Genomic DNA, 15,765 nt, shown 5'->3' on the forward strand with positions numbered 1-15,765 from the left:
TGCTCGCTCAACGCGCTTCATTGGCGCCTACCCCGGAAGTGGAAGGAAGCGAGACCGAAGCGAGCCGGTGGCGGCGGCGGCGGCTCCCGGAAGAAGGATGGTGGCAACAGCGGAGGCCGGTCCCGGGCCGGGGCCGGGAGACGAGTTGGTGCAAGACGTGATTCCATATCGGAGGCGGTCGCGTCTGTTATGGGGGACGGTGTTGCCCTTCTGCGTCCTGTACCCGCTCTGGCTGTGGGTTTGGGGGGCGAGCGCCTTCGCCTGGGCTTGGGGGTCAGCCGCCGGCACCGAGACCCCTGAAGCTGCGCTTCTTTTCCTCGCCGCCATTGGGGTCGTCCACCTTCTCACGGCCTTAGCCGGCCTGTGGAGCGTCAACGTCCACTGCTTGCTCTACTGCTGTTGGGTCAGTCCCGCGCCTGGGGGACCACGCGGGAGAGGGGCACGGAATGGCGGTGGGCGGGGGTATCGCCTTTGCACAGACATTGGCATGGCTTTCTCTGCCTGGGGCTTCTGAGATCAGATCAGGGGAAGTGGGGAGAAGCAGTCTCCCACCCCCACACGCACCCCGAAGCTTTTCACAGGCTTTACAGGTGGTCCTCGACTTACAGCAGTACATTTGGTGACCGTTCGAAGTTACAACGGCACCGCAAACAGTGACATACGACCGTTTTTCACACTGATGACCATTGCAGCATCCCCATGGTCATGGGTGCTTTCCATTCAGATGCTTGACAGCTGAACTCGTATTTATGACCATTGCTGTGTTCAGGAGTTGCTTTGCAACCTTCCGACAAGCAAAGTCAACTGAGAACCCAGATTCATTTAATGACCATGTTACTAATTTAAAACTGCAGGGATCCACTTAATAAAATAAGGTGAGAAAAGTGGTAAAATGGGACAAATTCACTGAACAAATTTTTCACTGAACAAATTTTGGGCTCAATTGTAGTCGTCAGTTGAGGACTATCTGTACTTTTTTGAAGAGGTGTTGGTGCTCAGATATGTCTAGAGGGATTCCTTGCACGGGGGCTCTGGACTGACTGATAAGATGGCCAAACTTTGCACTTCTCTCCTGATGGGCAGTGCAAAGGTACCAGAGTCTTAAATCCAAATGCTGTTGAGACTGAAAGGTGAGAACAGCTGTAAAGCCTCATGGAGACACTGGGATTTTGCTTCTGTATTGTGCTGCTACTTTAGGTTTTGTTATGAAAACAAATACCACACTTGCTGAGGCATTGCTTTTGTTAAGCTTACTCTTGTTTAATGTCCTGACTGTAATTTTAATGTGCTCAAGTTACAATGAATAGCCTTCTTTTTGCATGTAAAGGCAGTTTATTCTACATACATAGATTGCTTATTTTGGAGTCTAGGAATGTAACAGAATGCAATAGGTAGTGGTCCTTTGAATTTTAATGAATGTAATTGCATTGGAAGTAAATCTGCTTGAGATTCTTTTGTTTAAACTCATTGATATGGATGGGATATTTTGGATTGCCCCTTTCCCTTTAAAAAAAATGAAGCTTTTTTTAATGGTTGCATTTTTTAAAAGAATTTTTAGTTTTAGTCAAGATAGTTTTATTTAACATATTTTTAATATTTTTGTTAACTAGTGGCTTCCTCCAAGGAAAATAGGCTTGAGATCCACCACCCCCCAGTACATTATTTTGAGAAGCTGTGGTTTCTTGATTTCCAAATGTGAGTGCTTGCTTATAAAAGGAAACAAGTAGTGATTCTATTAAAGTTTTGCACCTCTATGCAAAACAAAAGGGAAAATGTATCTGAGCACATCAGACATTTTCTTGGTTGAATTTGATTACCTATTGAATGACAATTTCTCATCTCTATTCCTTTTTAAAATTCTCTACAATATTTATCTTTCATGAACAATTGAGTATTCCCCAAATTTCCATTCTTGGAAGACATATTTTTCTCTGGAAGAAAATTGAGTTTTCCAGAGCCCATCAGTATCAGCATATATCCAGTTTGGAAATTACATAATAACTGATCAAACTATCACAGTGACAAAGAGACTTAAAAGTAGATTTCTAGTTTCTCTTTTTTTTTGGAAAATTAATATAAATATAAATGCTGCTTGTGATTTTGCTGTGTTAAAGCTTCATTGCAGTAGTGGTTGGAGAAAAAAAATTGTACAAGATAGGATGCTGGTTGTTCTTCTGGTAAAGGTATATCTAATTTCTGGTAAAGATTAGATAATGTCAGATCATAGGATGTTCTACTTTGGTACTCATGATAATAATTTAATTATATCTGCCTCTTTAACAGGAATTATATGACATTACTGTACTTTCCTTGTATTTACTTGCTGTCTTTAAAAGAGAATATGAAAAGGCTATAATTTACGGGTATATATTCAGTTTGTTTTCCAAAAAGTCCTAGTTTCAAAGTCACAGAGCAAAATCTGCCTATGATTGGAAAAGTAGTATTTATTGGAACGGCCAATATTGGTTAAAATGAATTGTTAGATTTCAGCAGTAGAACAACAGACCAACTGGAATCATAATCTGAATTTAGTAACTAGATGAAAGGAGTGTTTGCTTTTAACAAAGCATGTACCATAATAGAATGTAGCTAACAGTGACTATGATCTTAGGATAGGTTGATTCAAAGAAAGATTATGAAGCTGTAGCTTTCTGCCTCTTATTGTCATTTGGTGGTGTTCCTCAATTATTTTCTCACCGGTAACCTCCTGCATTGTTTAGAAGGTTTCTAAGCATTCCAGACAGGTCATTCTGCACAGTTCTTATTATATGCACGCCTAATGGAAGAAGCCTTCACTAAACTGTAACAAGCATCTACATGTTGCTTTGCACAGTTGCTTTCTAGAATTGATACATTGCCATGGTTCATTCATTTTAAGTATTAATATGTTCTGTGTCTGATTATTCCAGAAATGTCAAAGGTAAATTGCAGTCTTCCATTAGTTATAATACAAAATATTAAGCCAAGAAATTCTTCAAACCCCCAAGCAAAATCAGTCGAAGCAAAAATTAAGACTTTTTTTTTTTTTTTAATCAGACAGTGCATGCGATAAAGTCATGGGGTAATACTTGAAGCTCATTTGTTTAATGCCTGATGGACCTCTTTTGAGGAGAGCGGTTCAGAAATGAGACACAACTGTAGAAACAGTTTCTCCCTGATGCTACTCACTTAGCCCAGGGCAGTGGTGGCGAATCTTTTCGGCACTGAGTGCTGAAATGGGAACACGCGTGTGTGTGTGTACTGAAAACTGGAAGAGCAGCTCTCTGACACACTGTGTGGGAGCGCTGGCACGCGTGGCGTAGGTTTGCCATCACGGCCCAGGGGATGCTATCTTTGATGAACAAAGGAGGGAAACTACAGGGCTTCTTTGCAAGTGGCATGATTAATGAATCCTACAAAATGAATGCATTATTTAAATTTCTACTATTCAGAGTGAAACTTCTAAAGTAACTGGTATGGTAATTCATTACAGCTCAGTGGAAATAGTCAGTGAAAATTTTTGTATATACGTATACAAACAATGCAATTTGTATATGTATATTAATGAAATATTACAGTGAAAAGAATCTGCTTTAAATGTATGGTTAACAAAATTGCAAAGTCGTAATAAAAAGAAAAAATGTAAAGAAAAAAATTCTCCAGGATTTATCTTATTTTAGCATTGCTATGATCACATTCATTTCACGTAGCTGCATCAAATTTTTGCTCTACTGTAATGAGCCTCTTTCTAATCATGTACTTTCTTTTGACAGCATCTTTTTCTATTTTGCACACACAAAGATTAACAGTGTCTAAAACTTCAAGTGCAACTGCATGTGTTTTCTAGCCTTGTATTAACTGAATTTTGGGTGTGTTAAACATGATTTGATACCAATTTATGATTCACATTTAAACTGAATATTGCATTATTCAGACACACTAATTGCAACCAACCTATTTCAAGTTTAGATAAAACCAGTACAATTAATACAAATGTAGCTTTACCCCAAGTGCAGCTGTTTCCTCTCTCTTGTGGAGAAAATACTAAATATTGCTTGATTTGATCCAAGTTCTAAAGACTGATTGTTCAAACTATTTGTCTTTCAGGTGCGCAATCCAAGGAAAGCCACCTTGGCCAAAGTTGTGCCAACTCCAAATAATGGCTCCGCAGAACTGGTATCACTCCACCGAGATCAGGTGAGAAATTAAATAATGGTGTTAAATTGAGAACAGTTTCTTTTTCTCATCAATTTGTTATTATCTCACTGCCATTTGCAGATTTTGACAGTACTTTGTGCAGGAAAAAAAAAAGATATCGAAATGTGGATCTGATCTCAAGTAAGATAGGAATGTGTACTTAATGGCTTGGATCCTGAATTCTCTTCACAAAAAAAGCTTATTTCAACCATCAAAGGATTTCTAATTTAAGGGAAGGAATACCTCACTATCCTACTTTCCTTTAAGATTCCTTCCCATCTGTAACACTTGCCTCAACAGATCACAATTGCAGTACCTACCATACTACTGGAACAATATTCTAGTGGTACCATGAGTTCTAAGTGAGAAAGATGTGAAAATGTATCTCCCCACTTTTCCAGTGATATTCTCTTGCCAACAGATACAAACATTTGCTTTTACAAAAATTAAATCTATTTGTGACTAGCAGCTTTATTCTTTTTAAAACTGGGTTGTATCCCTTGCTGTAATGTTTATGTTTGCCTTGGCCTGTTGTAGCAGGGAGACCAGTGAGCAGCTTCCTCATAGTGTATCACAATGGCAGAAATCTCCAAACCGGCTCCATGTGCACAGAACGTTAATTTGTGTGTCCTTTCTAGGGAGAAGATGGAGAGGAGATTCTTTCCTTTGAATTTCAAAAAATCAAATACTTTTGTGAGCTAAGTGAAAGCAAAAAATTCCTTCCTGTGGCATTTCCTGTGGAACACCCACTGCAGTATTATCAGAATGCTCGTGGCTACCAGGAAGATAAAGAAATCAAAGCAGCAGAAAAAAAATACGGCACCAACAAGTAAGTGGGACAAATATTTATCTGTAATATTTATCATAAACCTCTTAAGACAGGAATATCTAAGCTCTTGACTACTGACTATTCAATTTAATTAGTGTATAGATATTGACAGCGTGTTGGTGATTTATTACCTAGTATTGATTGCCATATGGAAGAGAAGTTTCTAGTTAATAATTCACAATAGCAAAAAATAAATGAAATATTTTATTGCTTCTTACTGCACTTCTTCATTAAGCTGATGTGTTGCCTTTCCACATTTCCATCTATCTACATTAAAGTATATATCTGCCAAACATTTTCCCCTAACACTGACTTACAGTTCTATCATTTGTAAATTAACTAAGCTGAATGTAGATATTTAGCAGCCATGAGAGTAATTGCTCTCTATCTTGCCAAGATCACTTTTATTCCAATCTTATTTCCATTGCATGAGGTGGGTCTACGCCAACTCTCCACGGCCAACTTTTGGTCAACTCGCTTTGGCCAACTCATTACGGAAACTCACGATAGCCAACTCGCCACGGGACAAGAGTTATATTAATATTGAAGAAATAGTGGAAAAGAATCCTTTAAGAAAGGATGCCAAAGGAGAGATAAAATGAAATGTGCATGACAAAAATTAAAATATTTTTAAATTATTTTAAATAATTAAATTGGACTGTTGAATTGTCCTGCAGCAAGTTGGCCATGGTGAGTTGTCCCGCGGTGAGTTGGCTGTGGCGAGTTGGCCACACTGAATTGGCCATGGCGAGTTGGCCAAAGCAAGTTGTCCCATTCCAGTATGAGGTTGCATAAATCCTGAGCCCATTTTTATTCATTTTCCTGCCTTTCAACATTCCAAATAACCCATCTTTCCATCCTGTATGTGGAGGAATTTGTGGAAGAAAGTTCTTCACTTCGTTCATCCATCCCCTTATTACAAGCTGTTTTATCCCATTTAAAGACCCACTGTGTTCAGGCATGCCTTTGTAATTAAAAAAAAATTAGCTCTCTCAAAGGGTATAGATCTGCTTTCCTTAGCCAACTGTAGACACAATTTATCCCTTTATTGCCACTTTAATAACTATAATTTTCTCATCTTAAAGGCTAAAGCAAAACAAAAAAACCAAAACCCCTCAGTTGTCACAGCTGTATCCCAGTTTTCCTAAACTTGGCACTTTCAAAGTATTCTTAATTAATTAATTAATTAGTTTTTGTTCTTACCCAGCATGCCGAATGTTGATGTGGACTGGGGATATGCCAGGATTTTCAGCCACAATGTATATGAAGGTATCAGATTAGCCAGGGCTGCAGGAACAAATCAGTAATGCAATTACATCACCCAGTAGGAAGAACTCAGTATCTGTCAGGAAAACTAAAACGGCAATTCTTGTTTTTCCTAATTATTTAATTATAGTTATTTCATTAAGTATTGATAATTATCCACTGATGGTAAAAATTGGGGGTCTGACAATGACAACTAAGGAGCAGTCCTGGTTAAGTAGTGCCTGAAGTTTTAAAGTTCTGAGTTTTGAAGGACATTTGATGAAGCCAAAGTGAAAAGAGAAGCGAGCGAGAAATGGGTAAAGAAAATGAAACCTTCAGGATCCGAAGCAGAAGTAGAGAATCTGTGATCCTCTTGACAACGTTGTCATATCTCCCAGAATACGGAAGGTTAAATGCAGCAGAACCGAAAGTTTTGCAAATTGAGTGGGCTCAAGAAAGGGCGAGTGCTAAAATGAACAAGGATTCTGCTTTTCACACAGGGCAGAAATGGTTGTGCCAGAATTCCTAGAACTCTTCAAAGAGAGAGCAACAGCTCCTTTCTTCGTCTTTCAGGTAACAAAAGCACAACATCAAGTGTCTTTCTTTTCTTTTTTGCTATTTGGTCTGTTTCTTAAATTGACAAAGGGGTAAGCAAAATGCTGCTGTCATTCAAAGCTGTTGATTCCCAGATCATTATGAGTTGCAAGCTTTTGGTTTATGCAATTGGCTGGCTGGTATGGACTTGTTCAGACATCCTCAGCAAAGGAAGTGGAAATATTAATGTTTTATGTTTATATAAACAGTTCATTGTGGCTCCTAGCTTCCCAAAAGTTGCTGAACTGTGTGATCCCTAAAATCCTTTGATTCTGTTTTTCACAGGTATTCTGTGTGGGTCTGTGGTGCCTGGATGAATACTGGTATTATAGCGTCTTCACTCTTTCCATGCTGGTAGCTTTTGAAGCATCCCTTGTCCAGCAACAAATGAGGAACATGTCTGAGATCCGAAAAATGGGTAACAAACCCTACATGATCCAGGTAAGAAAGAGCAAAAGATGATGAGATTCAAGTAAAACTTGAAAGCTCCAGTGCTGCTGTCTCCTCCTCCTCCTCCCCCTCCCTCCTCCCATCTGCAGAGATTCTAATGAACTGTTAGCTTTCAGAATACTGGAGGTCCCATCGCTCGGGGTGATGTGAATAACAGTTAGTTGCTGTACTTGTTAGAAAGAAGAGCTGTCAGGGAAAGCAGAGTGGTTGATATGTGGGAATTTCAATAGGACAGGAGCAGTTGCCAGAACCTTAGAAGCTAAGATAGAAAGGTGCTTAATTATCAATATCTTTTGTATTTGTCATTCAAATCTGTACATTTTCCTCCCCTTCCAGTATTCCCTGGCTTCTAAGGCGTCTCTTTCCATTTTTCTTGGCCTTGTAAAATGTATTGGTTTCTTCCGGGAAAGCAATGATTAAATTTTGAATAAATCTAGGAACAGGCTAAATTTACAAAGAAAGTGTATATTCATTCCACCCATTTTCTACTCTTACATTACATTATTTTTATTCTTTTGGTTAAATGTATCATGAAAGTTACATAGGCGGGTATTGCTTCTCCAGAGCCACTTCAATCCTGCCCGAGGATCAAAAATATTATTTTGCTGTCTCTTTATGTTTCAGGTTTACAGAAACAGGAAGTGGCGGCCAATTTCTAGTGATGAGATCATTCCAGGGGACATTGTTTCAGTCGGTAATAGAGGTTCCTTACTTGTTGCAAATAAACTACCTACCCTTTTCTATTTCAAAGGGTTTTTGGCTTTTGTCTGTATTCGGATACTCCTATATCTCAGTAAAACTGCCAGGTATCGAATGAGGATTAGGGCAGAAAGAAGTCTGTCCAGATCTGTGAGGCTACATGTTCTGATGTAAGCTGAACTTAGGCTAATATTGTTACTGAGAGGAAGAACTTGCTAGTAAAAATGTTGCTTTTATGTCAAAAACTGTACTGAAGGTTTCCCCCACCCCCCACACCCCGGTCATTCCTTGTGTAATTTTCCTTGTGAACTTGCAGAAGGTAGCATAGAAGAGGCAGAAAACATTTGGGTCTCATTGGAGAGACTCAGGAAGGCATATAACATACTAGCAAAACAGGATTGATATGCCAACAACCTTTTCTTGCTGTTCAATGAGAAAATCATCCTTCATTGGTGCTGCCTAGACAGGCTGAGCTCCACTAAGATGAGGAAGGAAGAACAGCTTGCAAGTCCTTCACAATTCTTAATCTAGATCCTGACTAAGTCCATTTTTTCCTCTCAACTCCTTTCTGAGCATTCAACTTTTTTATTCCAGGCCGCTCTCCCCATGAAAACCTTGTACCATGTGACATGTTGCTGCTACGAGGAAGGTGTATTGTAGACGAAGCCATGTTGACCGGAGAGTCAGTCCCTCAAATGAAGGTTTGTGTCAGGGTTCCAAGCAATAGACCTATAGAAAGCAAAACTCTGAGGTGGGTAGGTTCCTCAAAGAATAGCTTTATTGGATATCTCATATTGGCATGTATCTGGTGAAAACCTATTCTGAAAGCTTCTGTGGTTTTCACTAATTAAAAGTTTGTAACTTTCTCAAAACAATCAGTCATATGGTCCAATCATGGCACTGTCTGGTTGCCTGGTGACATCACTCCGTCTTCCTCTACCCAGGTGTGAGGATGTCCTTGGTTCCCAAGAGGAAGTATTTTGTTTTGACTACAAAACCCCAGCTCTTTAAAATCCCCCCTCTCTATCCTTCAGCTCCAGTGTGGCAATACTAAAGCATCCAAGATAGCTTCAGTCAGATCAGCTCCAAGATTGACAGTTTGCCTATTAGTGACTATAATTTGGTCAAGTAGTGTTGTCAGAATGCCATGCTGTACAAGCTGTTTCCTTGACCTAGAAATGGAGTCAGGATAAAGGGGAAAGAATGAAGTCAGGTAGACTGCAAGAATCATTGTAAAAGTGAAGAGAGAGAAGGAAAGAGACTAAACAATGATTTTGCACAAGTGTAAAGTATGTATCGAAGGAAGATTATGAAGAAGTACCTTCTGATATTGGAAGAACCAATGTTGCCTATTGGTTGAAGGTGGGGAAATGACTAGGTTATATTCTTTCACGCAGAGAGAGGAATTATTAAAACAAGGATAACTGCTAAATGTAATTACATTTAATTAGCTAAATGTAATTGAAATAATTGAGAATGCTGGATGATAGATAAATGGGATGGTTGTAATGCACAATTGTAATAAATAGGAGAAAGTATGTTGGCATTTCATTGCTCGTTTCTCATTGCAATTGAAATTAAAGTGAAAAATAGATTAAAATAGTTATTTCTCATCTTTACTTTTAAATATTCATACAGAATGGCATACATTAAGGAAAAATGCACAAAATACCCAAAACTGATACATCAGTAAAAATGTTTTTATATTAAATAATATTAAATATCAGAACATCCTCCCGCCACATATATTAAAAATTCTTCATCTCCCCATCTTGCATCTCTCCATCTCTTCCAATTTTATAATGTTCTACATTCTTAAATTTTTCATCTTAAATTATTCGGGTTTAATGTTTTATTATTTTGTTGTGTTGATTAAATTGTACACCGTTTAATTCCCCTCTCTTAGGGAGGTGGCAAGTTAAAAAGTTCATTTTTATATATAAAAGCTGATCAAAGTAGAAAAGTTCAGACTCTCTTTGTATTGCTGTTTCCCCATGGAACTTAAAAATTATGCTTTGCTTTAAATCATAATCTCCCTGATTCTGGGACCAACTGTCATTTGAATAAGGATAATTATTTTATTCTAGAAAATATGTGATTTGTGTAAGCAAAAATATAAAGAGAATTCAGCAAGGATTGGCTGCTTACAACTCTGCCTATCTCAGCAAATTTTGTGTTATTCGCTTATTGTTATTCGCTTCTGTTTTGTCCTACAGGAGCCAGTTGAGGATTTGGATCCTGATAATGTCCTGGATATGCAAGCGGATTCCAGGTTGCATGTCATTTTCGGGGGAACAAAAGTTGTGCAGCATATTCCACCACAAAAAGCCAGTACTGGCCTGAAACGTATGTAGCTACCAAAACTAGTGTGAACAAAATTGGGAGCATGGACAAGGGAAGAGATGGGGGGGTGGTCAATAAATTATAATTTCCCTTAGAAAAACATTTTTCTAGAATATTGTACTCATATACTGCTTCTCAGATCACTTTTGTCAGATTCTGAGAAAGGGTAGTGCAACACATTGACTGAATTTACTGATACAGCTAGTCCAAGCAGGCTCTTTTCTTCAACTTATAAGTTCTGCCTTTTTCATTTGATATATGATGACTTTTTAAAATTTTGCATAACTGCCATAGTGTTCACCTTTGCTGGGGGGGGGGTGTTTATCCAAATTCCCCATTTAAACTTTATAGAGCTGTTTTATAGAAATATACAATATTTTCCTTTCTCCCTTTTGCAGCTGTTGATAATGGGTGTGTGGCCTATGTTCTGAGGACAGGCTTTAATACTTCTCAGGTAAGAACCTCTGTGCTTTTGCGTGAAAGCAGGCATGCGCCTTCATCCTGGGGTTCATTTCTCCAGCTCAAGAAGCAAAACTTGTAATTCAGAGCTCATGATTCTGTCTGATTAACTTACAAATCTAAGACATAGTACTACCCAAAGTCCTTTAAAAATAGAACTCAAAGCAAAGATGAAATTGTGACGGTGTGATTGCTCTTTATTTTAAAGAAAGCCCAATTGTCTGAATAAATATGGAACAGTTTTCAAGTCTTCCATCTGCTTTCTACTATTCTGTGTTATTTATGTTTAATTTGAGGCTTTTTAAATTCCTAAACCTTAATAAAATGTTTCTTTAAACATTAGGGTTTTAAGGGAGTGGTTAGATTTGCTGACAGGGTTTTGATAGCCAAAGTACATTGACTTTTTTTGAGGGGGGGCATAATACTGCAGGGAAGGAAATTCCACAATTCCGTGAGTTGCAGTTCAATATGTCTACAGTACTCTAAAATGGGGAACACTTATGGTATTGATGTTATTATAAAACTTTCATTATAGTATTTTGTTTTTAATATTTAAATCTATTGCTTAACTATGTATTTAATTGTTTTAGATATATTATTCAGTTAGAATGTACCAAGCAAAATCGGATTGGGTATTTTAAAGATTAATTTGATTAATTTAGTGGGGAGATAGAAAGGCATCATACTCTGATTAGTGATTTCAGGAGAAATTTCTTTCTTTTTAAAAGGAATGAGACAAAGATACAATAGAGAATGGACAAAGATATAAATATAATGACTCAAATTAAGATGATTAATTAAGATAGAATCAAGAAGAGTGAAATATGTGGAGAAGTTAATATAGAAGACTTAGAATGGTAAATAAAATAAGTAATGATATGTAAGATGAGCCTGAATATAATTGAAGTCCATGAAAAGAGAGATACCTGGGTCCAAGTTACTTTCCAAAAAGATCTTTTTTATGTTTTGTGTGTTGTGTGTATATGTTGTTTTTTTGGGGGGAGAATTAATAAAACCTTGTAGAAATTTAAGAATAATGGTAACTAAGTCAGAAAGAAGTAGATGAAATAATAATAATAAAACTGAATAAGAGTAAAGAGAAATAAAGGGAAATTGGATAAGAGGTTTTTGTATGTTTATATGGAAATGGTTTAAAACAGAATTATAGTTTATCTGATTTGTTAAATTTATAATGGAAAAAGGTTTAAACATGTAATGGATAATGATGACTTGTGTGTTTTGAAAATTAATAAAACTTGTTTTAATAAAATGGGGAACACTTCTCTAGATATTAGTCACATTTTTTGTTCTATTCTGTCAATAATTTCTCTGAAGTAGCAGACTGATTATTCTTCCTCTCTCTGTCTTAGGGGAAGCTCTTACGTACAATCCTCTTCGGGGTGAAACGGGTAACTGCCAACAATTTGGAAACTTTCATCTTCATTCTTTTTCTCCTTGTCTTTGCCATTGCTGCTGCAGCCTACGTATGGATCGAAGGTAAATTTGGGCCTCTGTAATAAAGAAGAGAATATATAGCATCAGTAGGAATGGCAAGTGTGTTGATGAGGTACAAAAAGGGATACTCAATTAGAATGGCTGCATTATTAAAGAGATAGGTGTCTTATTGATTTGGTTGCTTTATGGAAGAGATTGGTTGTTGTTTGTTGGATTCCACAGCATTGTAGCACATCCTTGTACTAAAGAGCAAGAAGGAATTTTAAAAAGAAACAATATTCTTGATACATTTCAAGATTGATTATCGAGGGAAAAAATTCAGTTGTTTATTCTTCAAAAGGTTCAGTATCATGCAGATATTCAGTAGATAGTCTGTAGATTGAGGTCAGAAGATACTTGATTTCCCCTCATGTACTTATAGTTTCATTGTGCCCTAGCATGTGTTCTGGGACTTAATCATCTTAGTGAATTGTGCAGCCATGATATGCAAATGTGTATCTCTTGTTTCTCTTTCCAAGGCACTAAAGACCCCAGCAGGAACCGTTACAAGCTCTTTCTGGAATGTACTTTAATACTAACCTCGGTTGTTCCCCCTGAACTTCCCATTGAGCTTTCCTTAGCCGTCAACACCTCACTCATTGCTCTTGCCAAATTATGTAAGTTCCAAGACTCATGGGAGAATGAGACTGCAAACTTTGAAAGTGTTAAAAGTTTTAAAGACAATGATATTTGTGCTTCTGGGAAACACCCGTCTTTTATACTAATTCTTTTGCTTATTGACTTGATTGGCTGGGACATTGTGGTTTGTGATACTATAGCCTTAAATGTAAAAAAATGTGGTTTGTAAAACTTAGCAAACTGTAAAGAGCTTTCAAGTATTTCCATTTAAATCATGAGTCTCGAGCCAAACTTCCAAAACTTCAAAAAGGATTTATTGGGAGTTAAAAAGTCCGGCACTGCCTGGGTGTAGCCGACTCTGAGACACATAATTCATTGTCACCCTCGACCCTGGGTTTTCCCCCACCTCCTGGGTGTATCATAATTCATATTCTCCAATGGGACACATCCATAGCCAAGAGTCATCAATCATGCTCTCCAGTTAGAATTTTGTGTGGCAGAAACTTTGGTCAGCTAGTTACTATTTTTGAAAACATTTATGGAATGCATTTTTGGTTTGTAAGCTGCCACACTGCTCCCCCCTCCCTTTCTGTTGTCAACTCTAAAAAGAACAAAAAAATATTTTATGAGTTGACATTCTTCTCTGCTCAATTCCTTCTTTCATTTTTGGGGAATCGAAATCGTACTAGCCATAATTTTCAGTTTGTCTTATGTGGTGGCCTGGGTTCATTCAGATATATAAGGCGGAGCTATTTTTAAATTTGTAAATACAATGTGAATGAGGGGGGAGTGGATAGAGGGTATTTATAAAAAGTAAAGAAACATCAGATTTTTATTATTGCACGCTCACCCATATCTGTCTTTTGTCTCTTGCAGATGTTTATTGCACAGAGCCATTCCGCATCCCCTTTGCGGGCAAGGTCCAGATTTGCTGCTTTGATAAAACTGGCACACTCACCAGTGACAACCTTGTGGTGAGAGGTGTGGCTGGGCTTAGGTAAATCCAGGCTGAGGGAAGCAAAGTTGTTTGGAATTTATTTCTGCTCCATTGACTTGCCCACGGTTTCCTTTTCGTAGTTTTTGTTGTTTCCTGATGCTAAAGAGATCATAAAGAGATAGGATCACAGGAATTAGTTGTGTTTAAGTTGGGAGCCAATTGTTTGAGGCTGTGGCCTTTTGATCTTATTGTAGAGAGGGGAAAGAAGTGACACCTGTGTCGGACATTCCAGTTGAGACGCATCGGGTCATTGCCACATGTCATTCCTTGATGCAGCTGGATGATGGGACACTGGTGGGTGACCCACTGGAGAAAGCCATGCTAACTGCTGTGGAATGGACTCTGACAAAAGGTAGGCTGGATTAGCTCCTGGGTGCCCTAAAGCAGCTTTTCCTGCTCTCTGTTTTTATAAGACCCACCGGCATTTTACAGAAACATGGTAGATTTTCTGAGTTGCAAGGAACTAAGAATGTAAATGCCCATATCTGTTCTATGCTAACAGACTTCATTTGGGCAGTATACAGAGAATTATGTCTCAAACATGCAAAATAACTTGTTTTTGTTAATGGGTTGTTTGCACTTTAGTTGTTGGAATTTATTAATTTTAATCCTACTTTATCAGCACAGAGTCACTTTGTAAACTCAGTGGCCACGTAAATGGTAACTGGGAAAGGCACAGTAGGTGGACCTTGAACATAATATCCCATTGAGTTATATCCATGGTGAGCTTTCCCCTGGCAAGAAAAACAAGCAGAAGAAATGCTTGCTATCTAAATGGTGTACTTGATGGGTCCTGTGTTAAAAGTAACTCCGAAAGCAAGTTTTCAAGATTTAAGAGATGCCCACAAAAGTACAGTTGCCTGTTCAAGTATCTGTTATTGTAATAGCTGTTTGAGCTCAACATTATATCTTTCCTACTTTCCCTTTACAAGTTTTTAATGAATTAAAAAAAACAAAACCTCTTCCTTAATTTTATGCCACAAGATCCCTTCCTCTGGAATGTATTATTGCTGAGAACCAAATCAGATATGGAATTCTGATCCTAGTCGATTTAGACATATTTCACAGTTTTATTATCAAAAAAATAAAAACAAACCTTTTCTCTATCTCTTTCCTTATGCAAAAAAAGGGTTTTGCAATGTAAGTGAACCAACACATGGAGCTGTATGGTTTTCCCAATATAGGTGTGTACATTGCAAAACATCACATCTATCACAACCAGTTCACCTTGGGGAATATTCAAATCACCAGTTGCACACCCTTCTCCCTTATTATAATGGAGCTAGCAATATCACTCTAGCAAAACCTACTGATTTAAATTTCCTGCTGATCATGTGGTTGTCCTTAGAATGCCTCCACATTTGCCTCTTTTTTTTCTTTTCTTTTTCTTTTTGAGGGAGGGTGGGTATGTGCCCTTAAGTCCGTTTTTGAATCCTAATGACTGCCTGTAGATTTCTTGGCCATGTTTTTCAGAATTGGTTTGCCCTTGTCTCCTTCCTAGGGCTAAAAAAAAGTGTGGCTAGCTCAAGGTCACTCAAGCTGGCTTTGCGCCCAAGGCAGGACTAGAACTCAAGATGTTGTGGTTTCTAAACTGATGCCTTAACCACTACACCAAATTCTATGGATCGCTGCCTGCATTCCTACCGCTCTTGATTCTGGAGAGTCCGCAGCACACTGAATGTGTTTGATGGGTCTGGGATGCCCAGTCTCTGGGAGCACCTCTGCTCCTTTAAAGGGATTCCATGATAGGGTCCCATGGTTGAAGAAGGGGAGAAGGTGTGCTCCTGACATTTGGATAAACGGTACAAAAAAGGGGCTCCTTTTGTCTCCAAACCCTCCCTCCCCTACCCCGGAATCCAAAGGGAAGGTTACCGCTTGCAATGTTGAACCCTTTCAGGAT

At 38.2% G+C, this 15,765-nt stretch overlaps 1 protein-coding gene across 1 annotated transcript in view; it reads left to right on the plus strand.

Moving 5' to 3' along the window:
• Window positions 1–29: 29 nt before the first annotated feature.
• Window positions 30–15,765, plus strand: part of ATP13A1 (ATPase 13A1) — a 33,516-nt gene continuing 17,780 nt past the window's right edge. The window contains exons 1-13 of the mRNA XM_026673831.2: window positions 30–403; window positions 4,087–4,176; window positions 4,815–5,005; window positions 6,751–6,823; window positions 7,130–7,285; window positions 7,919–7,988; window positions 8,588–8,694; window positions 10,210–10,339; window positions 10,735–10,790; window positions 12,166–12,292; window positions 12,769–12,906; window positions 13,745–13,865; window positions 14,060–14,217. Of these exons, the coding sequence (XP_026529616.1) occupies window positions 98–403; window positions 4,087–4,176; window positions 4,815–5,005; window positions 6,751–6,823; window positions 7,130–7,285; window positions 7,919–7,988; window positions 8,588–8,694; window positions 10,210–10,339; window positions 10,735–10,790; window positions 12,166–12,292; window positions 12,769–12,906; window positions 13,745–13,865; window positions 14,060–14,217 (1,723 nt within the window). The 5' untranslated portion in view covers window positions 30–97. The remainder of the gene's footprint in view (window positions 404–4,086; window positions 4,177–4,814; window positions 5,006–6,750; window positions 6,824–7,129; window positions 7,286–7,918; window positions 7,989–8,587; window positions 8,695–10,209; window positions 10,340–10,734; window positions 10,791–12,165; window positions 12,293–12,768; window positions 12,907–13,744; window positions 13,866–14,059; window positions 14,218–15,765) is intronic.

Source organism: Notechis scutatus, chromosome 2, assembly GCF_049901735.1.
Source record: "Notechis scutatus isolate UNSWTSFEM ecotype Mainland chromosome 2, rNotScu1.2, whole genome shotgun sequence".
Taxonomy (NCBI): domain Eukaryota; kingdom Metazoa; phylum Chordata; class Lepidosauria; order Squamata; family Elapidae; genus Notechis; species Notechis scutatus.